Source organism: Dipteris shenzhenensis, chromosome 1 (genome assembly GCF_047967505.1).
Source record: "Dipteris shenzhenensis isolate YYH24624 ecotype China chromosome 1, Dip_SZ_1.0, whole genome shotgun sequence".
Classification (NCBI taxonomy): Eukaryota; Viridiplantae; Streptophyta; class Polypodiopsida; order Gleicheniales; family Dipteridaceae; genus Dipteris; species Dipteris shenzhenensis.
In genome coordinates, this window is record NC_141596.1 from 27,358,550 (window position 1) to 27,386,116 (window position 27,567).

Genomic DNA, 27,567 nt, shown 5'->3' on the forward strand with positions numbered 1-27,567 from the left:
TTCTTGGGACTTCCCCCTGAACAGTGATCTGCCCCTTTGCACATTTAAGGCTGCATCCTGCTTGTTGCCATCCATAGACTTCCGTCTAATCTCCTCGGCCAACAAGCTACCCACAACATCATCAAATTTTAGTACTTCACCAGGTGCAGAGTTACTAACAGCTGTACGGAAGGTATCCCATGAGGATGGCAATGAACATAAGAGAAATATTGCCTAAGTCTCCGCATCAAAATTCATTTTCTGAGCCTGAAGCTGGCTAAAAATAATATTGAATATATTCAAGTGAGAAGTAATGGAGACCCCTTCCTTCATCTGCAGCTCAAACAACCTCTTCATGAGGTAAACTTTATTAGAGGCAGTTTCCTTCTCATAAGTGGCACACAGTTTCTTCCACAAATCTTCCGTAGTCTGCTCATTTACTACTGTGAAATAAACTGACTCTGCAAGATGAAGTCTAATAGTAGACTTTGCTAATGCATCTAACTCATTCCAATCATCCTCAAACATATTTGCAGGCTTAGCTTCAATCCCTGCCAAGGGTTTAATCTACTTCTTTTGAATAAGCACATCTCTTATCTGTTCTTTCCACAAAGAAAAGTTTGTCCCATCAAACTTTTTAATGCTGAAAAACTCCTTTTCAGACATGGAAGAGGATGCCATGATGCAAATGAAACAAAATCCCAAATGCTAGTGCCTGCAAGAGAGAATCACACCAAATACCAGGTGCACCCAAATGTGTATGCCACAATAAAGTGAAATATCACCAAAATTCAAAGCTCAAAGCATCAAAAGATGCATCTGACTCATGTGCATATACTATGCATCCATATGAGCAAATCTGGCCCAAAAGAAAATGCCAATAAGTGCCAAATGACTCAAGCATAAACACTGTCCACTGGCATATGCATCAATAATGTCTCATCCGAGCAACATAGAAGTTTTAGGACCTCCTGAGTCTACCAGAACTAACAGATCTGCAAATGGTTGCTCCAAACTTGAGTTCCAATACTCGGGCAAAAAACGCAGGAACTGACACAGTGAGTCAGAAATCCAATGAAATGATCCCAGATTCAAGAATAAAGGTGTTTCCAAGCTCCTAAAGTTAAGTGGACACCAAAAGCAAGCAATAGTTGCCTCTACAAGTCAATACGGAGTCTCTGTCATCGAACGGAACAGGGAAAAGCTCAAAAAAACGACTTTCTTTGAAAGCTCTTAACAGGCTCTCAAAACCACTTCGCAAAGCCAAAGTGACCTTTCCAAAGGTTCCTCTAAGGTCTCTGCACACTCGGATGCAAGTAAAGTCACCCACAATGCTTCCCACAGAGCTTCTCCTTCCTCCCATAGAGCTGCTGAGCTTCCAGCATTCACGCATGCTCAACTAGATCACTCGGGCTCTGATACCAGTTGAGAGTGCTCTCAACGGAAGCAAGAACGGAATAGGGAGAGAGAGAAACAGAGAGCCACACAAGTTTGGTGGGTGTAGAACCACCCTAATCTTCTTTTTCATTCATTTATATATATGTGTTTGAGTATTGTACATAACCGGGGTTAAGGCACAGTGACCTTTAACCCCCACAAGAAAACAAGAGGGGAGAGAGAGAGAGAGAGAGAGGGAAAATGAAGAGGAGGGGAGAGAGTAAATAAAGATGAGAGGAAACGGTAAGGAGAGGGGAGAGGAGAGGAAATAAAAAGGAGAGGAGAGAGAGAGAGAGAGAGAGAGAGAGAGAGAGAGAGAGAGAGAAGAGAAAAAGAGAGGGAGAGGACAGACGAGAGAGAGAGAAGCATACTAGTATGAGAGAGAGAGAGAGAAGAAGAGGAAGAGAGGAGATGAGAGAGATTGACAAGAGATGAAAAGAGAGAGAAGTATACTAGCATGAGAGAGAGAGAGAGAGAAGAAGAGGAAGAGAGGAGATGAGAGAGATTGACGAGAGATGAAAATTTAGAGAGGGAGGGAGCAAGAGAAAATACGAGAGAGAGAGATAGAGAGAGTAAGAATGAAAGAGTGTGACTCTTAGAGATAGAAAGTCTTAGCAATGAGGAGGAGAAATGAGTGGGCGACGATGGAGCGATAAAGGAGAGATGTTTTGATGAAAGAATTTGGGAGCTACGATCAATGAGGGATATTAGAGGAGAGATAGTGAAGGAGAATGTAAACGTGTGGAAACTTGCAAACAAAACTATCTACCTTGGGGTGTAATTTAGTCAAAACTTAAACAAACAAAACTATAAACCTAAGTTGGTGTTTGAAAAGAGAAACGTGTGGAAGCTTGAATTTCAAATTTCTCGCCTTTTTTTAAACTATGAATCCTTGTGTTTGAAAAGACAAACGTGTGGAAACTTGAAAATTGTGTGAAAAGACAACCTTGTGTTTGAAAAGACAAACATGTGGAAACTTGAAAAGTGTGAAAAGACAAACATGTGCTAAAAGGAAAACTTGTGGAAACTTGAATTTTAAATTTTCTTTTTTTTTTAAATTTCAAATGAGTTTCACTTTCATTTTCAATTTACTAGTTTAATTTCTCAATTAAAAATTTTGAAACATAGTAGAAAAAAATGCATTTTGTGTTGGAATATAAAAAGTATAATTTTAATTTTATCACATTTTTGAAAATTTTAAAAGTAGTTTAACTTACATTCGTATATTATTATTTTAATTTATTTCCTTTTAGGAAGAATTAATATATTCCTCTAGGTAAATAATAATTTTTTATTTTTAAGTCATATTTTCTTAATTTTATGTTTAATTTTTTATTTTTTTTCATAAACTTTAAGTTAAATTAAATTTATTTATATTTTCAATTTTGTGATTTTAAACTAATAAGAATTTACTTTGTCAAAATTTAAACTTCTTATGATTGTGAATTTTAAATTCTTATTGTTTTTAAGTTAAATTAATTTGAATTAAAAAAGAGTTTAGGGGTTTGGGTTTAAGGTTTGGGGACTAGGGGTTTAGGGTTTGGGAGTTAGGGCTTAGAGTTTGGGGTTAGGGGTTTACGATCTAGGGTTTGGGTTTAGGGCGTTAGTATTTAGGGGTTAGGGTTTAGGGTTTAGGGTTTAGGTTTTGGGGTTTAGGGCTTAGGATTAGGGTTCAAGGTTTAGGGTTTAGGGTTTGGGGTTTAGGGTTTAGGGTTTATGGGTTAGGGTTTAGGGTTTAGGAGTTTGGGTTTAGAATTTAGGGTTTGGGGGTTTAGGTTTAGGGTTTAGGGTTTTGAGGTTTGGGTTTAGGGGTTAGGGTTTAGGGTTTGGGGGTTAGGTTTTAGGGTTTAGTGGTTAGGGTTTAGGGTTTAGGAGTTTAGGGCTTAGGGTTTAGGGTTTGGGATTCGGCTTTAGGAATGCTTCAACGCCGCCTGATGGAATTTGCCATATGGATAGTTCGTACTCCAAGCTGCTGTCCTAAGGACCGGCTTCCATCACACGATAAGTTGTTCACTCTCGTCACCCCTGCGTGATCATTTTTTGCTTACCGCGATCATCATACAAAAATCTTCGATGCCTCTCTTCCGTCCATGCACAGGCTATTACTCCCCAGGTGCTTCCAAAAGCCTGTCAAACCATGCATGTAGCCTTGAAATTTTTAGTAGGTGCCACATGGCACCTACATTTCATTTTCCCCCATGCCTCTAGTGGGGCATTTTTAAGACCAAACCAATGGTCTAACTTAAATCCTAAGGGTCCTTTTCCCCTTTCTTGGACCAAGCCACAAATTCACCCTCTAAGGTCTTAATTCCTAGGGGCCCTATCCAAAAAGGAAAAATGCTGAATTTTTTGTGCTCTACGCTTCGTTACATCTTGCACACATTTTTGCACAAGTATCACACACTTTTGCAACTCAATGACAAATCCACTTCTTGCATGCACATCAGCCTCTACATCGACACATCTAACCTAGCACCTAAAACAAACAAACAAAAGTAATTATTTGCTATTTTTCCATCACTCAATGTTTGGTCTAGATCTAGATCATAGTACATTAGATCATCTATATCGGAGAGAACTCCAAAGCAGCCAATCGAAGACATGCCCAAAAATTCCTTTAAACTAGTTTCTACGCAAAGTCTATCCGTTTGGTCACATGCGGTTCACATCATTACATTCCTGAAACTCGACGTTCCACAATTCAATGAGTAGACTTTAGAGTTTTCAAAGGAATTGGTTGATTGATTGAAGGGAAGATTGCACATGATTTGATTTTACACACACCTGCCATCATTGTAAAGACTATTTGGCTATTTTCCAGCATTGTGCACATCATTTAAACCTTGCAAAGCATCTTGAATATTCCCAGGATCGTTTGCCACAAGCCTTGTAATAGATTGGATTATATATTGTAGTTCCATCTTCACCAATAGTTCAAACTTCAGTTGATATAGATAGTGTTTTGCAATTGATTTGGACAGTGATTTCACAAGCACTTTAAGTACATTTCTTGCACCATGTCTACCACTAGCAACCTCAATTTGGAGGCATCAACTAAGCTAGACAACTCCAACTATGACACATGGAAACACTGAATGGAGACCATTCTTGTACTTTAAGACAAATGGGAGTATGTTGATGGGTCTACACCTAGACCATTGGATGATCCAACCAACAATAGCTCCACTCCCATTGTTGCTATAGCACCAGGAGCGGGATCTACAGCTACACCACTAGTGTCCACACCTGTAGTAGATCTTGCCATTGTTGAAGCACAGGAAGAATGGGACAAGAAAGACAAATATGCATATCATTTGATCAAGCAGAATGTGCAAGATGTCATGCTAGGACAAATCAACACATTGAAGACATCAAAAGAAGCATGGGATATGTTCGTAGCTCTTTATGAGTCTATAAACCATTACAAGATTCTCACACTGACAAACCAAATCGACCAGAGTTTTTACATAGAAATGAAAATGGGCATGATTATGTACTCAAAATTAAGGATTACAACATTCAACTCATAGTAGCAAGAGAGACTATGAATCCTACAGATATGGTTCAAGTCATCCTAAAAGGACTAGGAGTGGGATACAAGAACCTAGTCCAGAGTATTGCCATTTAATGGAAAATTCCAACACTGGAAGAGCTACGGTCAGTTTTACTTAGTGAACAACTCAAGACTCAATACATTCACGCACACAAAGGTTATTCCAATGATCAAGCATTTATAGCTTTAGATAGAAGGAGAGCTAGAGGTAGCTGATCATTTCAGCAAAGTGGTCATCAGCAGCAATGAAGTCATCATCAAAGTCAGCATCAGCATTATCCTCAATAGCATCAACATCAGCAACCAATAGGAAATCATTCCAATAGAGGAAGATTCCAAGGATAAGGGAATGCATTCACCAATGTGTCAAACATTTAGTGCAACTATTGTCATAAGTTTGGATCGGCTCCTTCAAGTTAGCATGGCAGTACATAATGTTGTGGATTCTGTTGCTGGAATAGAGGCTCAAGTATAGTGTCAATACTCGGTGGGGCTAAGTTAGGAATTGGACCTTGTGCTTGCTTCTCAGCCTCAAATTGAACTTGCTCCTTTTGTACCCATTGTTGAAGTGCCTGAAATTGAGCCTTCTCCACTTCTGCATTCACGTATAGAGTTTCTTTTATTTGAGGCTTGGGAACTGATGTGGATGAGCTTGGTTTCTCATTGCTTGGCGGAGGTAGAGGCACTTGTGCTTTCTGTTGAAGAAGTCATCTTGATTGAATTGGAATATTAGGGTCCTTGGTGGCCTCTTTTTGTTGGTGTGTAATTACATTCACAGGTTGTGATATTACACTTGCCGGCCCTACACTTTGATGGTCCACCCCAAAAATGTCAATTGTGATGTTAGGCTTAGCCTCAATTTATTATGGGACCTTATTTTTCATGGGACAATCGATACAAGCATGGCCAATGCCACAATCTCTACAGAGTGGTTTGAAAGTAGCGGGGCTACCGTGCGATGAGGACACTCTATGATTCAGTGATTATCTCCACAACCATAGCACTTGATTGGTGCTCGATATGTATTGGGCCAAACTTGATTCGCATAGACTAGTATTATACCTTCTACTCCTTCCACATAGTACAATGGGTACTTGTTAGCATGCAGAGCATGCAACATGTGCACCAGGTATGGGGGGTCCCAAGCCCCATCCCCTAGCCATGCAATGACTCTTTCTCCTCCCAGAAAACCTTGGGAGGGATGAGAGAGAGGGTTCAATTGAGCCTTTAATATCCAAGCCCCCAAGGGGGCACCAATGCATATGGGATTAGTCTCCCATCAAATTGCCATGTGTCCATAATGTGCTAGCTCCATACACAAACCATGCTCCATTTTTAGTCAACCGAGGGGTGAAGGCCACCACTTCCAAAAGTACTCAGCATCATACTCGAATGGCGAATCCACCTCCTTGGCTTGAAGTTTTTGTATTAGAATTACCGGAGGAGATGGATTTGGCACTCTTGGATATGGTCGTGGATTTGGATTATTCCCAAGTAATTGCAAAACTTGGGTCTGGACGGGAACCAGTCTCGAAGGTGGGGGCACTTGTGCAAGTGTCGGTTGCATTTACATTAGTATGGGTGTAGGTTGGTATGGTTGAGGTCAAAGTGGGTTGTTGCGCATGTTGAAGATGCAACTATTTTCATCATGGCCATCGACTACATAGATATGGCACCACAACCTTGGTGGTGGATTTGCTTGTGCAGTGATCCTAGCTCTTAGGACCGGGCATTCATTTGTTGTATTATTGGCCATGCAGTGTGGACATCATACATTTTCTTGCCATGGATAAGTCTGAGGTGGCGGCTGAGACATGTGAAGCTTTTATTCCATGGCCTGCATTATTTCTTCTTTTAGCTTCATGGTCATGGCCTCTAGGCGATCTTCATTAGACATTTCAGTAGTGGACTTGATTTCCCCTTTTTAGAGTACTTATCTTGTGCACTGACTCTTCCATCATCACTACTGGTGTCAGAGTCAGTCATGCCATCCTCGATGTCAATGGTAGTTGCATGAGTAGCACTGAATGTTTTGTAACGGCTATTCTTTTTCATGTCTTTGTAGATTTCCTTCCTTAGGCCTGCAACGAACCAGGTTGTGAGGTACTTAGCATTAGGGCATGGGTCACACTTGGCAATTAAGCGTTTCATCTTGCCCAGGTATGCGCATACATCTTCTTGCTGACCTTGTTCAAGCTTGCTTAGTTGGAGAGCGGGATCATCTTGTAGTCTCTCCATTTGAAAGCGCCTCTTGAATTCTGTTTGCAATAGGTCCCATGTGGCTCTTTCTTCCACTAGGAGGTCCAGGTACCATTCTGAGGCTTCATCGGTTAAGGCCATGGGGAACCAGGCGATCTTGGTTTCATTTGGATTGATCTCCACCAGCTCGGCATGCGGCATCAAAATGCTGTAGGAATCAGGCTGGATTGCCCCTACCATTGTATTTGTTTTTTGGGAAGTTTGAGTTTTCTTAGGGGCACCTGCCTTGATTGTTATTATTGTTGCCAAAGTTTTTGTGACGATGAAAGAAATCGTTCCCCTCCGCTTCAAGTTCAAGATCCCCATCATCGCGATGGCACTTGGCCATGTCATGTCGTGGATGAGTCAAAGGTATTTCTTGATTTTCAGGGGGGGTATTGGGGTAGAGGGTTATCCGAGGCATTGGTTAGAGTGTAGTTGCATGCATATTTAGCAAGTGTAGTTGTTGGAGGCATTAGCTGGGGAGCGTAGTTGCATGCATATTTGGTGAGAGGTGGAACGGATGTCTCTCTTGCAAGTACAAGTGTTGATGTAATTGTGTTAGGGGGCTTAGATATGCATTAGTGTTGTAGGGAGTGATGTGTTAATCATGTGCCTAGAATTGTCCCATGTGTGTAGGGAATGTGCCAGTGTAGATGGATCGTCAATCGGAGTTCACAACAAAAATTTATGAGCGAATTAGTGCAAAAAGGGGCCCACATGAAAAGGCACAAATTAATGAGTTATTGGGATTTCATAATGGTGTGCAAAGGGATGGAAAAATTCCCCATAGTGTGGTGTTTTTGTATGTGAAACCGTGGTTCAAATGGGGTCCAGTTTGGGTGCCAAATGGATGAGTTATGTGTGGTAAAGTATGGGGAAAATGATAGGGGGGGTTCCCTTTGTCAAAGGTGTGGTGTGAATGTTCCTAGGATTTTATTGGAACTGAACTAGGGTTGGTTAGTCTAACTGGCTAGTTATCCTAACTATCTAGTTACTCTAATTGCTAGTTAGAGTAACTAAGTCAATTTAGTTAGCCTAATTAGATAGTTAGTTTCGTTGACGGTTAGTCCACCTAACTTAGCTATAGTTCACCTAACTAACTTATGATGGGATATCTCAAGGTGTATGCCCCAAGCACACCTTGGTTTCTATGTGTGTGTGCTAGAGGCACAGTTAGGTGCCCATAAGCACTGTTAGTGGTGGTAGAAGCCACATAGGATGATTGAGAGAATCTAGGAAAAGATTGAGGAGATGATTCTGGAGCTCAGAGGTCATCAGTGATGTCAGTGATCATGTAAGAGGTGCCTACTTAAGGACCTCATCTTTTTTCATTCTACAAGCATGAATTCTCAGTTTGTGATCACTCCATGCTTTCCTTTTAGTTCATCAACATGGTATCAGAGCCCTTTGATTCTCCTTGAGCCCTTTTGTGCCACATCCTTCTTCTTCTCCATCTTCTTCTTCATCTTCACCATTTCTTCCCTTTTCTCCCAAATCTTGCTAAAGCTTGTTCTCCTCTCCCTCGGTTCTGTGCCATTCTCCAAGGCCTTCCTACTGGAGATACCCCTCGTTTGGGCAAACTTCCACCTACATGCAATTAAAGAAAAGACGTCTCTGCTGGTCACCATTCCCCAAATAGCGCATTTTTTAATCATTTTTCTGTTGCAGAATACTCCCTGCTTGCTGCACCATTGCTCGAGCCCTCTTAGGAGTAGATGGGAGACTTTAAGACAAACATTTTAAGTCACTTTGCAGCCCATTTGGTTTAGTAACGAAGGAGAAAACGTCAAAACACAAGTTCAACCTATAGGAACTCCCCCGAGCGAAACAGCATGCCATTTCACCCAACCTCTATGCTGGATCTTCTCTGGTATATGAGCTTTATTTTGCTTCAAAAACCCCTATTTTCTTTTCTTTGAAGAGTAGATACAAGCCCTCCAAGTTCAAGCCTCTGTTTTGGATAGTTTTGACAAGGTTGTGAGTTTGATGCTACAGTAGATGCTACTTTAGCATTTCTAAGGTTTTAAAGAGTTCAAAAGCATCGTGGCTTCAACTTTCTTTCAAGTTGCTTTACCTAGATTCGCTTGGAATACTTTCATTTAGTCACCTCTATGAAGCATGCAAGTGAAAGCATCATTGATTTGTAGTATGGATTTTGGTTGCAAGCCTTTGCTACTCTAAATGCTTGTATTTTGAAGCTCTTCAACTCTTTCTAGCCTTGTAAGAGAGTAGACACTGCCCTTTCTGGGTAGCCATGAGAGTAGACCCTCTCATGGCTACCATCTTGAATATGGATAAGTTCAATGGTAAGGGCTTTCACACATGGCAGATGAAGGTTAAGTTTGCATTGATGAGGGAAAACCTCCGGGGGCTTGTCAAACTAGCTTCAACTTCTTCTTCAATAGCCTCCAATGCTGGAGAATCCTCAGCTCCGACATGCCCCACAAGAGATCCTGTTAGAGAGGAGAAAGCCTATGGCATCATTGCTCTTGCCTTAAGAGATGACTATATTCATCACATTTCTGATTTGGAGTTGCCTTCAGAAGCTTAGCAGAAGCTTGACATTATTTTTGGTGCTAGCTCTCACATCTCAAAATTGTCACTTAGGATTGCTTTCTTTGAATTGAAGATGGTTAGTGGCACTCCTTTGGCTACCCACATCAATTACATGAGGAGTCTCATGACTCAACTTGCTTCTATCAACTCTCCAATCACTACAGATGATGCGATGGCAGTGTTGCTCAAGAGTATGCCTGAAGATTATGATCATGTTGTTACCACTTTGAAAAATCTTCCTAATCCTAATCTTGAAGGTCTTATTTCTGCTCTTCAACAAGAAGAAAGGCACATGGAACTCTGGAGAGGCAATGACGCAGCCTATGCCATAAAAATTCAGAAGGGCAAGTTTTCACCTTGCAAACATTGTGGGAAGACTAGTCACCTCTCAAAAGACTGCTTCAAGATCAATCCATGCAAACACTATGGCAAAAACAATCACCATGAAAAGTTTTGTAGAGCCAAAAAGGAAGCAACTACAAAGTCAGAAACTGCCAATCTACTTTCAGTTGATGTGCCTCCACAAGATGAGGCATCCTATGAAGATTATGCTTTTTGAATCATCTCCATATATGCTCCAGATCTCCCTTTTTTATGTTGAGTCAAGGTACTTAGCCTGGATAGTCCTCCAAAATGAATGAAATAAACTATTGTGTTTTTTAAACACCTCTGGTCACCATATGATGTAGGCCATGTGGATGTGTTTTGCTCCATGGTACCTCCTGCAGACATTGTGTGCATGTACATGCAGGGGAGATAACCATTGGAAGGTCTTTTGTATCCCTTTTGTTTACTTCACACCCTTGGGAACCCCTTGCTAGCATGAGAACCTAGCCATAGATTTATCCTTGACCACCATGAGATGGCATGAGAAACTATGAGACTAGATGTATGCTTGACATAGCCTGAGGCATTCCCTTGAGGGGGGGTATGATGGGATATCTCAAGGTGTATGCCCCAGGCACACCTTGGTTTCTATGTGTGTGTGCTAGAGGCACAGTTAGGTGCCCATAAGCACTATTAGGTGGTGGTAGAAGCCACATAGGATGATTGAGAGAATCTAGGAGCAGATTAAGGAGATGATTGTGGAGCTCATAGGTCATCAGTGATGTCAGTGATCATGTAAGAGGTGCCTACTTAAGGACCTCACCTTTCTTCATTCTACAAGCAAGAATTCTTAGTTTGTGTTCACTCCATGCTTTCCTTCAGTTCACCAATAACTTATAGTAACTAACCTATAGTTACACTAACTAGTGGTAGTAAAATTAACCTAACTTGGTTAACCTACCCTAGTGATAGTTAGACTAACCTAATTTTAATTAAACTAACCTAATGCCAGTTAGACACAACTAACTCAAGTTAGTGAAACCTAACCTAGCTATCTAAACTAAATACATTAAAATTAACCTAACCTAACCTACCTAGGGTTAATGCAGGGTTAGTTAAAGGGTTTTTTTTAAAAAGTGAAATAACAGGGGGGTGGCGGTGGCTGGAGGGCAGGGGGTGGTTGCGGCTGGAGGGCAGAGCTGTGAGGGGATGGAGGTGGGAGTCGAGGGGTGGGGAGGAGGATGTGGAGAGGAGGGGAGGTGGAAGGAGGAGATGCGGGGCATGGGGAGGCAAGGAACCAGGAAGTGATACCCCAAACAATGAGCAAGGGAGAATGAAGAACAAGCAAGGGGGAACATAATTGACATCACTCATTCTAACCTCTAAAAAAACTTATACATTGCTATGTGACATTATGGACCCCTTTAGCTCAAATTTGTTTGAATACAATATGTAGGAAATGGAAAAATGCATCCAAGAGAATTGATGCATAAATTCATATTGATACACTATGTAGGAAATGGAGAAATGCATCCAAGAGAGTCGATGCATATAATGAAAATTATTTTCTATAAGAACATCCCACTATGAATGCCTGGGTGGTGTACAATGATCCCCTATAAACGGAAGGTCTCTCATCTCCAAAAGGGATATGAACTTTCTTGCTTCTACTTCACACACTCATAGTAATCAAGCAACACACAATTGGCTGGAACAATGATACCCTAGGGACTTTCACATAATCTTGTAGTAGCTATTGGGATTTTTGTTAAAATTTATCTAGCAGGCCTTCTCTTCTCAACCAACTATAGCATAGGATAGCTAAGAGTACATAAGAAGCAAGAAAAAATTATATCCCCATGTTGACTAGCCAATTCTTGTATGGATACTACAATATCTAATATAGACATAAGAGGCATCCTACAAATTATTAGTCTTCTTATATCTAACGTAGATATAAGAGGCATCCTACAGATTATCAAACTTCCTTCTAATCAAACATTATACTTCTTGACCACAATCTATATGATACCAAATCCATTTCTAGCCAATTGTTAGGAAGCTTTCCCACCATCACTTGCTTGACAATGTACTCAAATAACTCACCTTTAAATTTACTCAGTTAAATATTTGTCTTCCACATTGCAAGAGATGGTTAGAGTAGCACTCTTTTGAGTATGACTATATGAGTTTAAACCCTCAAGCCTTATGGGAAAAGAGGTTAGGCTGATTGCATATGCAATTTAGTAATGGTGGTCTATCATGCTATAATTTTGTGCCATACAAAAAAGTGTATCAATTCTTCATATATCCCATGGTTGGGATATCAAGGATTGCATATGAGATTTAAAATAAATAAATGAATAAATAAATGAGTGAATTAATAAACAAATAAGTAAATAAGTCAATATATATACATATATACTCTCTAAATCCCTTGCAATTAAAAGAAAACTCTTGATTTATGCATATTTTGGCCTTTTGGGCACCACAAATGAGCTCAGAAGGCCCAAAAACCTTAGAAATGAATATAACATGGGTACCTTTTGGTGATTTCTCAAACCCCCTTTGGAGAAGAAGTGCACCTATTTCTAGCCAAAGCAACCTGCATGGGTTGCTTTGGCTAGAAATAGGTGCACTTCTTTTCCAGAGGGGGTTTTGAAACATCATTGAAAGGTACCCATGTTTTTAGTCATTTCTAGGGTTTTTGGGCCTCAGGGAGTTCACCTCAAAAAGTTTTAATGTACCACATGCATTCAAAAGGAGGGGTATTTTAATTCATCTTTTTTTTTAAAATTAACAAGATTACAATAACAGGAGGAGTTTTTTAATTTAATTTTTTTCAAAATCACTTAGTCCATAAGTAAAGAGGGGTGTCTTTATTGGGTGGAAATTTTTAGTTGAGGGGTTTTAAAATTACCCTTTGAACGCACGTGATACATATGCTTTCTTGCTAGTGCATCCCCTGAGTTTTGGGCCTTCTCAGCTCATTTCAAGTGCCAAAAAGGCCAAATTATGCATAGATAAAAAGTTTTGTTATTATTGCAAGGGATCTAGAGTAAGAGTTTTCTTTTAGTGGAATAGTTTTCGCAGATCATTGCTAGTGATTCTGTACCTACAATGCATTGTCAAACCAAAATGTATAGTAGAGCTTTCTTTTAGTGGAAGAGATTTTGTAAATTGTTGTGCCAGTGATTTCGTACCTAGGATGCACTATCAATCCCAAATGTATCTTTCCTTAAACACAATGTAAAGTAAGTACATTTCAATGCTTTTGGGTGAATATTTTTAACTTGGAGCTTTCTTCCATTGTTAAACATGTGCTTGTCCATGCTCTAGCAATGCATGGGAATATTTTTTGTCTTTTATTAGTTATCAATAAACAACAACAAAGACACCAAAAGATCCAATGACTAATTGAGATTTGTGAAGTTAAATGTTGAAATTTATCAAGAAAAGGGACTAGGGAACCATCCCAAAATAGCAAGGGCATTAGGGACGGCACTACAGTAATATGCCATTGATTTTTTACATGCAACCTTCAACATTCTAGGTGCAAAGTAACTAGGTTTCCAATTTCTCTCCTTGAAAGTGCCACTAATTCTATTTGGAATGCTTTAATAAGACAACCAACATCTCACGCTAGTGGACAATCGTTAGCACAATGTTGTAGGGAAGCTCATGTGAGAAGGGGAGATTATGCCATGGTATTGCGAAGGGAATCCACCCCGAAGGTTATAATCAAGAATTTTAGAAGAAGAAGGGAGGGGGGAGGGGGGGAGGAGGGCAATGTATTAGAATAATAGAGGGGCAAGTTCGATATTGGGTGTCCTCGACTCTTTTGTAAGAATTACAAGCTGAGCTTATATTTCACAATAGTCTACTAGTTCACAATACTCTACTAGTTACAACGCAGAAGCCCAAATTTAACGAACTACCATCATTGATAGATGTATAAGAAAGGAAATGCCTACTATTATCCATTTACGTTTTCACACACAAGAGGGCAAGCCACTTATTATTTATTGTATACCATAATCCACCATATCCTTGAGCTATTAGCCCAAGAGTTTCATACAAGCCCTATTTATTATATGCTAAAATCCACAGGAGAGATGCCTTCTTATGCATTCGCAGGAGGTATCCATAAGAGATGGCTTCCATAAATCCAATGGCAGTCCTGCTCATCTGGGCTCATGCCTGGCATAGGTTTGGTTGTAATGGTGCTCACGGCGTGGCAGATCGCTATGCGCTTGCTAATCACTCCCGCTTTAGTTTGCAAGGTGACGCTGTAGATCTTGGTACCTTCGATGTAATGGCAAAAGAAGAGTGCATGAGGGAAAGCAAAGCTGTGACACGATACTGGTGGTGCCTTTCCATCGTATCTCACCTCTGCGTTCAAGACTCGGACTGCCTCTTTCGACCCGACCGTGTCGGAGCTTGTGATCAGCTCCGAGGCTTGAGGGAGGACCGATACAACGAAATTTACGAGCATATCCATCGATCTGGCACATACCCATCTTTGGCCTTGAGGAGCATGAGCTTCGCATTCCTCTAGCGACCCGAGCATGTTCTTCGACATGTTGGATCGGGTAGCGTATCCAAACAATCCTAGCATGACAGGCAAACGTTTGCTTCCATAGGGAAGCTGGTCGATGATGGAGTTTGGAAGAAAGGCGGTGAGTGGGACGTTGTCATGAAGATCTGGCAGGATTATCTCACTACCGCTAACGAGCTGTTTCTCATGGACATATTCGTTAGGCTGAGCGCCGGGTCCTCTTCCCATATGACGAGAATCCACAACAGACACGAGTTCGGTGTCTACGACGCATAAGACCTTTGCGTCCCTACACGATTTAGTTGAGAGCTGGCCATGACTGACTTCCTCAGAAAAGCGATGAGCAGCGAGCCCTCTGAGACTGGGTAGACGTTTACGAAGCAAGTCGGGCATGCGAGTCGTGGGAAAAGCTTTCAGCCAAACATTTTCTTCATTCGACTGATCTTCTAGGGGAAGCGCCACTCCAATACTGTAGATTGCTATTAGCATCAGGGTCCATGCCTGCATCAAAGCAGTAGTTCGACAGTCAGCCATTTCGTAAAGAAGCAGCGAAGCACGAGCTAGCATTCGGCCAAGATCGTCTTAAATACTATGTTTCATTATGACAACATACATATTTAATTGACTGCACAAGGCGTGCAATGAGGCGAACGTCATAAATTTTGTAAGCAAATGGTGGCTAATTGGTATTTAGTCCTTGCGAAAGCTGTAAGCGCTAGTATCCGTACCAGTAGTTCAGGCGATAAGATAGATACCCTTCATGTTGAGAAAAGAGATGCTCTAGCACACTGAGAACCGACTAGGATGGTAAGGTTTTATAGTGCCTTGAGAGCAAGCACTAGGATGGTAACGTTTTATAGTGCCTTTAGATCGTGTCAAGGGCCACTATCTTCGGGATGCAAACCAAGCCTCGTGTTGGGGATGTTTATGTCAATTCACTTTTTTTTTTCTAATTAATGAAAGTGGTCTTCTCTTATCTTTTTCTCTCTTAAGGAGAGCTTTGGGGGAGGACGATTGGGGAAATATTGACCATTGGATTAGATTTGGTAAATATCGACCATTGGATGACTATTGGATGATTTTCTTCAAAACGTGAAGGCTTTCATGCAAAAAGTAGTTACATTTGAGAATTCCATTCGTGTCCATTTCCCATCGATCTTTTAATCTCTTGTCTCCATTTCCTATCGATCCTCAAATCTGTAATTTGATGCTCTCTGAATATCATCGATCTGCTCTGGTGCATTAAGGTTTTCTTTCGTCTTCAATCAAAGTATTTTTGTAATGATATGTTGAAAAAGTACTACGAACATGAAGGTTTTCTTTCGTCTTCGCTCTCAATGTTTATTCGTAGGATGTGCACTGAGGGTGGGGATTTGGAATATATGTGTATTTTCAATGCATGGTAGTCAAGAGCAATATTTCCCACACACTATAGAACCACAATTGTTGATGACATGAAAATTTTTGGCAATCGTGGACGACAACCACCCTGCAATAAATGCACACTCAGTATTGAGAATTTGAGACTTTGTTGTATCAAGGAATTATGCACATAGAAGAGATCTCCTTTTTCAACATGCTTCGAGAAGCCAATGGTCTGGTGGAATCATTGTCACGTTTTCTCAAGGGAGCTTGGAAGAGCACAGCATGATGCAGGGAAGGCCACAAGTGCTTGGAATCATTGTCACATCTTTTCAATAGAGCTTGGAAGAGCACGGCGTGATGCAGGGAAGGCAACAACTCCTCCCGAACCAATATGTTACAAGTCACGTTTTCTGCCTTGCATGTGGCCTACACCCTTTGTCTCTACACATTGCAATGGTCCACCCACAGCTCATCAAGAGAACCTCCAGTTTTGTAGCGTAGGCACAAGCTACACATGGTAGTACCACGTTGGCCGAGCATGCCACCCTCGGGGGGGTCACTCATCATATGTAACTTTATCACGTGAGTTCAACAGAAGGATATTTTTTATTCCTAAAATTTACAAAAATATAAAATATACATAAGGGACTTTTTAAAATAGTTTTGAAAAAAATTTACAGATTTGTATAGAAAAGGGGTACATTTTATTAATGAAAAAATTTACAGATAAGGGATTTTAAATATAGGCCTTGAACGCACGTGATATAGAGGGTTTATACATAGTGACCCCCTCGAGATGCCACCTTGGCACCAGCAAGATTTTTTGGACTCGGCTTGTAATAAGATGTCCTTTGCATCCTTGGATTCAATTTAATCGCTTCCATTCAAATCTCGATTGACGATGTCGAGCAGTTGCATATATACTTTGAGAGGGAGAAAATGAGCATTGAGTTAATTTAGAGCACGAGCAGAGTCATCACAGTTTCGTATTGCATTCGTGGCTTGATTCTAGGCAATCACAAGGTATGCCTTTACAACAATGTCAGCACTGTTTCGTATTGCATTTAACATTTTGCAGTCGGATTCTATAAAATTCATGATCAAAGGCATTTTCGAATTCATAGCTACGCTCAAAGGCATTTTAGAGTCAATTTAGCGGAAACAATTAAAAAGCATTAATTTGGTGAGTATATATTTATTTCTTTCAAGTTGATGGTGTTTAAAAATGAATGACATAGGAGAGCAAGCTGAAAATCGGGATTGCTATAGCAGGAGAATGCATGAGAACAGGGGAGGGAGGGGATAAAGTCAAGGTGAATTGGGTAGGTTAGTAGATGCTTCACATTTTAGATCTCATTGGCTATAAAAGGACCCCGATCAATCAGAGTTCCCAATCAAACGAGAGAAGTGTTGCCATGAGCTCATTTGGAGGCTTAAAGAAAGCTTTATGTCGAAATCTTCTACCTCCCTCACCGCAAGTTTACATACATGTAATGCGGTTCTCGATGGTGTTATGCTGCTAGAATCTACAAGATATTATGAATGATTTCAGTGCTGTTTTGAATCTTGTAAGGTACTTCCGGATCTTTGTGGGACAGTAGACGTGCAAAGTGGTTCAACACACACACACACAAAGAGGACATGGAGGAGAAGAAAGTCCCCGATGCAATTGGCACCTAGCAATCTATTAAGGGAAGCACATGACGAATTATACGAGATTTTTTGATCAACATTCTCATATTAATCCTGAGGCGATTTGAGGAGGATGGTTGTGATTTTATGGTTCCAACTATACAAGTGTTGCTAGGCACCGTGAAAAGGATTGATGGCATCGGGTTTTATTTTTATGACCAATCAACCTTGCTTAGCGAGTTTCGCAACAAACAAAGTAAAATCAAAAGTCACTAAAGGGAAAAACATCTATTGAGCAGCTCTTTATTGAGTGGATCTTTAAGGCTGCTCAACGGCTTACTTTCTGTGTGGAGCACGGGCTTGATGCTACATCTCATACAACATTCCAACTACGACATCTTACAACAGGTTCGGGAGCCGAGCTCTAACATCGACCTCTGGCCAGCAGGCCACTAACCCACTAACATGGACACTACATGTCAATTCACTTTTTTCAGTTTCCAGCTATAAAGCGAGAGTGGTTGTACACAAATAATTGATACTTTCCTGTTCCATCACGCAAAGTTTGAGTTGCTGTCCGGGCTGTTCCAGGCTACCTTTAGCAAACGTTCTGCGATCGAATTCTGTGCACTCGAAGATACATGAATCATGTTTACCTCGAGCGATTCACTGGCAGGGTTTCGTTCTCGTCTTCAGCAGATTGTTTGCCTCCAACTTCCAAGCGATTCGTCGAGCAGAATCATCGCCAGCTGTCTCCATCCGACTAGATCGTCTGTCTCAATCAAGCTTTCCTGCGTGAACGACTCTTGCTGTGAGCACTGGACGCTGCCCAGTGCGGAACATGGATGATGGTATCACCGTATCACGCAAAGTTTGAGTTGCTGTCCCAGCGTACCTTGATCGTCTCCGACTCTCCGTTAGCAAAGGCTCTGCGATCGAATTCCGTGCAGTCGAAGATCCGTGAATCATGTTTATCTCCAGCGATTCACTGGCAGGGATTCGTTCTCGTCTTCAGCAGATTGTTTACCTCAAACTTCCAAGAGATTGGTCCAGCAGAATCATCGCAAGAATTATCAGCTGTCTCCATCGAGTTAGATCGTCTGTCTCAATCAAGCTGTCCTGCGTGCACGGCTCTTGCACTGGACCGTAGAATTGCCTGTGTCCAGTGCGGCCTCCACTGGTGTCTTAAATGCTTTGGAATCTTACGATCGGCCTCGCTTTTATCGAAGCTTGCGATCAGCTTCACGTTTGTCGAATCTTACGATCAGCCTGACGTCAGTGCTTAAATTTGCTGCGGGCTTCACAAAATTTTCCATGAAGTTTTTAAAAAAAAATCAAGCTTCAAAATGAAGCTTTTAATCTTAAGTTAGGCTTAGTTTTATAAACTCACCTTTACTTCTAAATAAACTAGAGTTATAGTCTATAGAATAAATCATACATATAACTAAAACATCAATAATTGTTCTATCTTCAAAGAAGCAAGGCTACCGAAGGAGATGTAGAGGACTGAAGGAAGATCTATCTTCAAAGAAGTGAGGCTACCGAAGGAGATGTAGAGGACTGAAGCAGGTTCATGTTTATCCAGCCATCGCAGGCAGTCGGCAGCATCTTCCTGAACCAAATGCTCACGAGTCAGTGGGAGTAGGCTTTCTCTTCACAGAACTTGTAAACTCATTATATTTATATCCTTAGGTAATACAAGAATCCATGGCCGACTCCTCACTTCTGAGTCGGATAGCCCACTGCCCGACTGGCCTTTTCTTGGAGCCTGGAGGCTGGAGGAGTCGGAAGGACTGAGCATCACGATTCACCATGGTGTAGTAGAAGGCTGAGGCTAGCCTCTGGCCAGTGGCGGGAAAGAATTGCAGATGGATCATGGAAGTTGAGAGACTGAGCACTGAGCAGGGCTGAGGGAGACAGTAGACTCAAGACTCGTCGAGAGGCTAGAGTGAGCAGGCTGTAGCCAGCTCGAGAGAGATCTGGAAATTTTTGGATTCTGAGAGAGAGACTCTCCCCGCCCCCCAAGATTTGAGAAGTCTACTTCAAAAACTTCAAACGAGTTATGACTTCAAACTGCATTCTACAGACTACTATGCATAATGTATATATATTATATACTATACTATAGTCTGTAGTATTTACTTGAAGCTTTGGAAATAGGCCTGAGCTTCAAAATGAAGCTTATACGAAGATACCAGGCTTCAGGAATGCTGTGTAGCTAAATTTTCTGAGAGTCATTTAAAGCCCAAAATGCCAATGAAGCTCAATCTGTGCAGCAAATTTAAGCACTGCCTGACGTTTATCATAGCGATAATCAGCCTCTGAATAATTTTGGGACGACTTGGTCTAGAAATGAAGGAGAAATCGATGAAAAACCAGTCTATTTAAGAGAAGACATAGCTTTCACAACTGAAGAAGATGCTGCTGGCCCTGGTAGTGTGACGTGCCATTTTGCCTCAGATTTATACTGAGTCTTCTCTTATTACTAGGTACCTTTGATTGCGCAGCAAATGCCCCAATCTTGATGCTATGTGGAGTGAGGTAGCAATCTTCCAAGGTTACTCTGTTTCTGCAAGCATTTCTTGAGTATTTTTTTAAAAATAGATGCTACACTAAATGCTAAGTTGATGCTTGAGGAGTTAGAATTCAAATCAAAGATTTAGAGATTTCCTTTTCAGATCAGAGAATGCTCTTTGAAGTTCAGTTGATGTTGATTTCTTGACAAAATGCCAAACTCTCAATCTTCTTCTTCAAGTGCCAAGAAGACTACAAAGACAAAGTACAAGGTAAAGAAGACCCCAATTAAGAGGTTGTGGGAGAAGCCAATTGGTTATGATTATGCCAAATAATTAGGTTTTTCAGAATTCTTATCTTGCAATTTGCATCTATATGGTGAAGGATTGACCTTTTGTAAAGGGATTAGACACTACCATTAATTTGGTAAGACCTTCCTAAATGGCTTCCAAACTTAAAATAGATAAGTTTGAAGGAGAGGGGTTCCACACTTGGCAAACAAAATTGAAGTTTATTCTCATGAAAAAGGGGATATGGAAGGTAGCAAATGGCAAAGAAACTAAACCTACAACTAGAGAAGGAGAAGCTTCATGGCTTCCAAAAGATGAAAAAGCTCTTCCTATAGTTGCTCTTGGTCTGAGTGATTCCTTTATTCATCACATTGATAGATGTGAGACTGCTCATGCTGCATGGACTCATCTTGAGCATGTGTTTGGAGCACAGGGAAGATGCTCTAAGTATAGCTTGCTTATCAAGTTTTTTGACTTAAGATTGGAAAGGGGGGAGACCATCTCTTCACAAATAAATTCAATGAAGAGCATTTTGACACAGTTATCTAGCATCAAGTTTAATCTTGATGAAGATATTGTCATTGCCATCTTACTTAGAAGTCTCAATGAAGAATATGGCACTATTATAACGACACTCACCAATATTCCAGAGATAAGTCTGGTAGAAATTGAAGCATTACTCTTGGAGGAGGAGAGAAAGATCAAACAAAGAAGTGATTACAAAGAAGGGGCATATTTGGCTAGAAGCATCTTAAGCAACTTCAAGGGAAAGAGCAAAATGACATGTAACTTTTGTGGCAAACCTACACACTTTGAAAAGGAATGTTATGCCAAAAAGAGATGTTAGGCCAATCTTGTTGAGGAAGCAGAAACTGAAGAAGAAGAAGAACGAGAGAATGTCAAAACTCAAGCTCTCACTGCTTACAACACCCTCACAACACCCAAGTCAAATCTGACAAGGGTAAGGATCCATATGTTTTCTGAGTTTACCGGGCTAGTTTAGGACAATCACATTAAGTCCAAGCCACCCCGGTCTAGAAATTAAGTGATATGTGACCCGAATAGGAGGAGATTAAATTTAACTAATTTAAGTACGAAGAAACACAGTAATTTCAACCATCGAGACCATCAACAAAACTAATGTCTATTCAACCATGTTGGTTCAAGATAATCACATAATTGGTGATTGAGCTGAAGCAGCCACCACAGTTGCATGACGTTCTAACCACCGGGCTGGTTTAGTAAAATAGCAATATATTTCTTTTCTGCTGCAAAATATATTGTTTTTAATTTCTGCTCAACCATGCCACTAGGTGGGTCAACAACTACTGTCTGTTTCAGGATAATCATATAATTGGTGCTTGAGCTAAACTAGCCTATGGTTGCATGATGTTTGAACCACCAGGCTGCTGTAGGACAATCACATCTAGTCCAAGCCTAGTTTAAGAAATGAAACAAGTAAAGTATCCCAAAGCTCAATCGCAAAATATACTTATTTTAAAAATAATAAATTTTAATATTTTTTAAATAATTAACATTTATTTGTTTATTTTTTATCTGGGACGGGACAGAAGAGACCGTGGTTGGGACGGGCAAACATCGAGGCACGTGAGGATGGGAGGTGGGAGGAGACTAGGGTGGGTGAAAGGGGGGGGGTGGACCAAGACACATCGGGTGGAGGAGGCCAGCATGGGTAATGATCGATGCAAGCGAGGCCGAGAGGAGGCTAGGGTGGGTGGAGGAGGCTAGGTGACCAGAGGAGGCTAGGGGCGGTATGGTTCATAGAGGTAAGTAAGGGGGGGCGCCCTCGCTTAACATCCCCCCCCCTTCCTTACCCACTCCCACTCCCCCCCCACTTAACATGTTGTGCTAGTAGCCTTTAGATTTAATGTTTCTCCTTTTTCAAGTAATATTTAATAGCCTAGTAGTAAAGAAGGATTTTGCCCAACAAAGAGGTCATGGGTTCCACTCCTCATTTTGCATTGTTGCTCCCCATCCCCTCCAACCTAATGCACATGCAACAGGTTTGGCCCCCCCCCCAACAGGTTTGCTGGAAAGGTTCTCTCTATCTCTCTCTGTCTCTCTCTCTCTCCTCGGGGGGGTCACTATGTATAAACCCTCTATACCACGTGCGTTCAAGGCCTATTTCTAAAATCCCTTATCTGTAAATTTTTCATTAATAAAATGTACCCCTTTTCTATACAAATCTGTAAATTTTTCCCAAAACTATTTTAAAGAGTCCCTTATGTATATTTATTTCTGTAAATTTTAGAAATAAAAAATATCCTTCTGTTGAACTCACGTGATAGGGTTACATATGATGAGTGACCCCCCCGAGTCTCTCTCTCTCCAACCTATTGTGTACGCAATAAGTTGGGAGGTGGGGAAGGGTGGGAACTCTCTCTCTCTCTCTCTCAAACCTATGCATACTCAGTAGGTTGGGGGGGGGGACCTGCTCTCCTTCAACATCCTAACCTCTACCTCCTCCCTCTGTCCACCGCCTCTCCCCTCAAATCCTAACCTCTACCTCCTCCCCTTCCCCTGCTCGCCCCCTCACCCTACAACCCCCTCCTTCCCTTCCCCGCCTTCCCCCCTCCATAGCCCTCCCTCCACCTCCTAACCTTTACCTCCTCCCCTTACCCTCCTCTCCCTCTCCACTGCCTTGGTCCCTCTACATCCTAATCTCTACCTCCTTGCAATTGGCAACACCAATGCGAGAGAGAGAGAGAGAGAGAGAGAGAGAGAGAGAGAGAGAGGTTGAGAGAAAAAGTCAGAGAGATGAGAGATAGAGACAGAGTGAGAGTCGAGAAGGAGAGAGAGAGGAGAGGAGAGGAGATGAAGGAGGGAGAGGAATGGCATACACATGTATGCAAGAGAGAGAGAGAGAGAGAGAGAGAGAGAGAGAGAGAGAGAGAGAGAGAGAAGGGGAGAGGAGATGAGGGAGAGAGAAAAATAGCAAACGCATGTTTGTGTGTGTGTGTGTGTGTGTGTGTGTGTGTGAGAGAGAGAGAGAGAGAGAGAGAGAGAGAGAGAGAGAGAGAGAGAGAGAGAGGAATATGTGAGAGAGAGGAGATTAAAAAAGTAGATGGAGAAGGTGGAAGCATATGAGGGAAAGGAGAGTAGGAGGAGGAGGAGGTCGAGAATGATGGAGGAGGAGGAATATTTGAAAATGAGGAGGAAGTATTGATTTTATGGGAGGTGGGAAAAAATTGGGTTTAGGGTAGCTTTTTAGTTCGGATAAGGGTTCACCTATAAGAATTTAGTGTACCACGTGCATTCCAAAGGAGGCATATTTTAATTCAACTTTTTGAAATAATCTAATAGGATTACAATAACAAGAGGGGTTTTTTAATAAGACTCTAGAAAAAAATCACTTAGTTTAAAAGTATAGTGGGGAGGTTTTATTCGGGGGGAAATTTTAGTTGAGGGGTTTATTAAATACTCCTTGAGTGCAGGTTATACATATAGTTTCTTATTAGTGCACCCCCCAAGGGATAAGTATAGGTATCATAACCTTCGGTTCCTCCTTCAGTCTTCAATAGTCTTGGTTCCCTCCTCATCTCAACCTGTTGCACAAATTGGTTTTTTTTCAAAATGTTACAACATGCGAATTGCTTTCATACGCAACAACATCCAACTATTAAGTTTTTTAATTCTTCTTTTTTTCCCCAATGAAAACGAATCTCCCCCCCCCCCCTCTCGCTCTCTCTCTCTCTCTTTGTTGTTGGAGATTAAGAGGAGGTAGAGGTTGGGAGGGGGAGGGGGAGGGGGAGGTAGTGCATGAAGAGAGGAGGGGGGGGATGCATGGGAGGAGAGATGGAGGAGGGGAAGGGGAGGGTAGGAGGAGGGGGTATTTCCACCCCCCCTCTCCCCAACCTATTGCGTACAAAATAGGTTTGGGGGGGGGGGGATATTGCTACATCCTCCCTCCCAACTTATTGCATACACAATAGGTGGGGGGGATTGCTACTTTCCCCCCCTCACCTTGAACCTATTGCATACATAGTAGGTTTGTGGGCATGGATGTTTTTATTGAAGCTATACTTTTATATCTACAACGATAGTCATTCCAACAAGGCGGAGGCGGCAGTGGCCGCGGACATGGGGGTCATGGTCAAAATCGACCGAAAACCTATCTGTTTTGCTTGGGTGAAGACCATTGGCGGAACAAATTCTTGGAGGCTCGGCAACGCACGGAGTGGCAAAAGATGTCCGAGAAAATGCCCAACACTTAGATGGTATACCTTGTTGATGATGATTCACTGGTGTGCCCAGATATTAGTATAATCAATCGTGCTGGTACCAAGCTACGAGGCCCAACTCCCATGAACAGCAACAAGCTGCTAGATTGGTCAGCCCATGAACACATCCAATGCCAAGTCAGCGAGTTAGTGATGAAGGAGCCACCATTGATGCAACTAGCAGATTCCACAACAACGACGCCTAGTGAAACACGTAAGGTGCAGTTCGCAAAACCGGTTGTCTAATCAGAGGCAGAGACTCAAGCCAAGTTCAAGCTACACTTACCAGGGAATGGTTTGAAGGCAGTCAAAGCAACTCCATTGTTGGTTGCAAACCAAGCCAAGAGGCAGGCAAATTCTCCACAAAGAGAGCCGGGGTTGGAGTGCATTATGGAGGCACTGATCCAGATTTCATTGGGAAGATTGCTTAACCTAGTTTGGGGATTCCACCGACAATTGTTGCATTCCCTTCACATGGAGTCTGAACCAGAAGAGGTGGAGTTATGCCAAGCAGATTCCTACCCAATACCGGCAATCCCTCTCACTGACATGAGAATCCCGATTATATCCGCAAAGGCACAAGGGCGGACTTTTGCTCAGATGCTGGTCGATGGCGGTTCGGGGTCAATATCATCACTTTGAAGACCTGCCAAGAAATGGGATGGATGTCCTAGGAGCCGGTGCCATTCTTAGTCTGCATGGCTGATCAACCTCGAGTTCGACCACTCGGAATCCTACGGGCATTGTTCTGGAGGTGGCGGGCATATCATTCGTGGTTTCCTTCGTGGTGCTCAACATGGAAGCCGCAACACCAAAGTATAACGTCCTCTTGGTTGCGGAAAGCAAAAGTCAAGCAAAATTGGGAGCAAAATGTCATTTCAGTGCGGCGAGGAAAGAAGAAAGTGCAGGTCACAATGGGAGTGTTGGCACCTTTGGCAGATGCGATACGACCTATGTTGGCCGCGACAATGAACATGGCAGACGGATTGGAGGATGATGACAAGGAAGCCTTTCTCAATGCAAATGTGAAGCTCGTTCATATCTTCACCATTGATGTGGAAGGCATTACATAAAGTTACATGCATCAGATGTTTTTGGCCGGTGCAGCCAACACAGTTCCGAAGGAGGCAACTGAGCCCTAGCAAGTAGCAATGGATTTGGATCTATGGGATCTCCTATAGCAAGAGAGAGAATTTGAAGATTGGATGAGCCATGTCACGTGAGTGCAAGAAGATGCTCTAGATACGATTTATCTAGGAGAGGATGGAGCATCTAAACTAGTCAAAATCAGCACATTGTTGACGGCAGAATTCCATAGTGAATTGATTGCCCTCTTATAGGATTTTTTTGATGTGTTCGCTTGGGATTATGCGGATATGAAGGGTTTGGATCCAAAATGTTACCAGCATCAGGTCAACCTAAAACTAGATGTTACACCGACAAAGATACAGAGGTATTGTATGAATCCACACGTGGCCAAGCAAGTGCGTGAAGAACTGGAGTGCTTGCTGTGGGTGGGATTCATCGCACCAATCAAGAATCCAAAGTGGATTTCCTTGATTGTCATTGTGCCAAAGAAAAATAAGAAATTGTGGATTTGTGTCGACTAACGCAAGCTGAATGCGGCCACGGTACCTGATCCATTCCCCTTACCATACATGGATTCCATGCTGGATGAAGTCACGGGGCATGAGGTGTACTCTTTCTTGGATGGATATAGTGGGTACAACCAAATCCAAATGGCTCTGAAAGACCAGCCCAAAACAACATTCATAACATCACGAGGGGTCGATGTTTGCACAATCATGTGGTTTGGATTGCAAAATGCCCCCTCGACTTTTCAGCGAGCAATGCAGGCGATTTTCGGCTCATTTGACAGATTTCATGCGGATTTTCTTGGATGACCTCAGTGTGTTCAAAACATTCACTGAGTACCTAGAGTAATTGTGGAGGTGTTTCCAATGATGCAAGAAAGTTTCCTTTAGTCTGAATCCTATGAAATGCGTGTTTGTAGTCCGTAGCGGCCTACTCCTGGGGCATGTGATCTCGACAGAAGGAATTGCGGTGGATTCGGACAAAGTGGCAGTAATTATGCAAGCCTCGGTGCCAACAACACCTAAGGAGTGCTTGCGGTTCTTGGGCCAAATTTGATGGCATGGCACACATCTACGGTTCCTAGCTCACATGATGATTCCCTTGAATGCATTGGCTCATGTGGAACCGAAGGCATTTGTGTGGACCGCAGAGTGCGACAAAGCGTACTTGCAACTCAAGATTCAGCTTTCTAGAGCACCGGTGCTGCTGTCTCTAGATTGGGAGAAGAATGCCTCGGATAGAGCTATTAGGAGTGTCTTGATGCAAGAAGATGTGGATAAATGGCATCACACAATCTACTATGCAAGCCGATGGCTCTCAACAACCAAAAAGAATTACTCTATCATAGAGCGAGAAGGACTGGGCATGATCTATTCCGTCAAGAAATTTCAGCATTATTTGTTGGGCTGACCTTTTGTATTCCATGTTGATCATTCCGCATTGTTGTATTTGGTAAAACAGCAAAGCCTTACAGGCTGATTGGGTGTTGCATACTGCAAGAATATGATTTTGATGTGATTCATCAATCGGGCTCGTAGCATGCGGTTGTAGATTACCTATCTCGACTGGAGTCTGGAGAACTGCCAACAAAAGTAGAGGACAAGTTTCTTGATGTGGAGCTAGCCGTGATTTTTCGGGCAGATCTGGTCATGGTAGAGGCTGAAGGCATTCCAGAAGGACCATGGTCATGGTATGATGAGATGCTCTCATTCCTATCTATTGGCATCATGCCAAGTACATGAATAGAGACTAGAGGAAACACTTGGCATTGCGGATCCA

At 41.9% G+C, this 27,567-nt stretch overlaps 1 protein-coding gene across 2 annotated transcripts; it reads right to left on the reverse strand.

Annotated features, from left to right (window-relative positions):
* Window positions 1–14,096: 14,096 nt before the first annotated feature.
* LOC147905638 (polygalacturonase non-catalytic subunit AroGP2-like) lies at window positions 14,097–15,526 on the reverse strand. 2 transcript variants are annotated; one of them, XM_087381105.1, is made up of 2 exons: window positions 15,380–15,526; window positions 14,097–15,152 (listed from the first exon to the last, which is right to left on the reverse strand). In XM_087381105.1, exon 2 carries the CDS (start codon window positions 15,138–15,140, stop codon window positions 14,217–14,219), a length of 924 nt encoding a protein of 307 aa, XP_087237231.1. In that variant the 5' UTR covers window positions 15,141–15,152; window positions 15,380–15,526; the 3' UTR covers window positions 14,097–14,216. The 2 variants fall into 2 exon arrangements, with proteins under 2 accessions (XP_087237231.1, XP_087237220.1); XM_087381094.1 differs by having other exon boundaries at window positions 14,097–15,477.
* Between the last annotated feature and the right edge of the window lie 12,041 nt (window positions 15,527–27,567).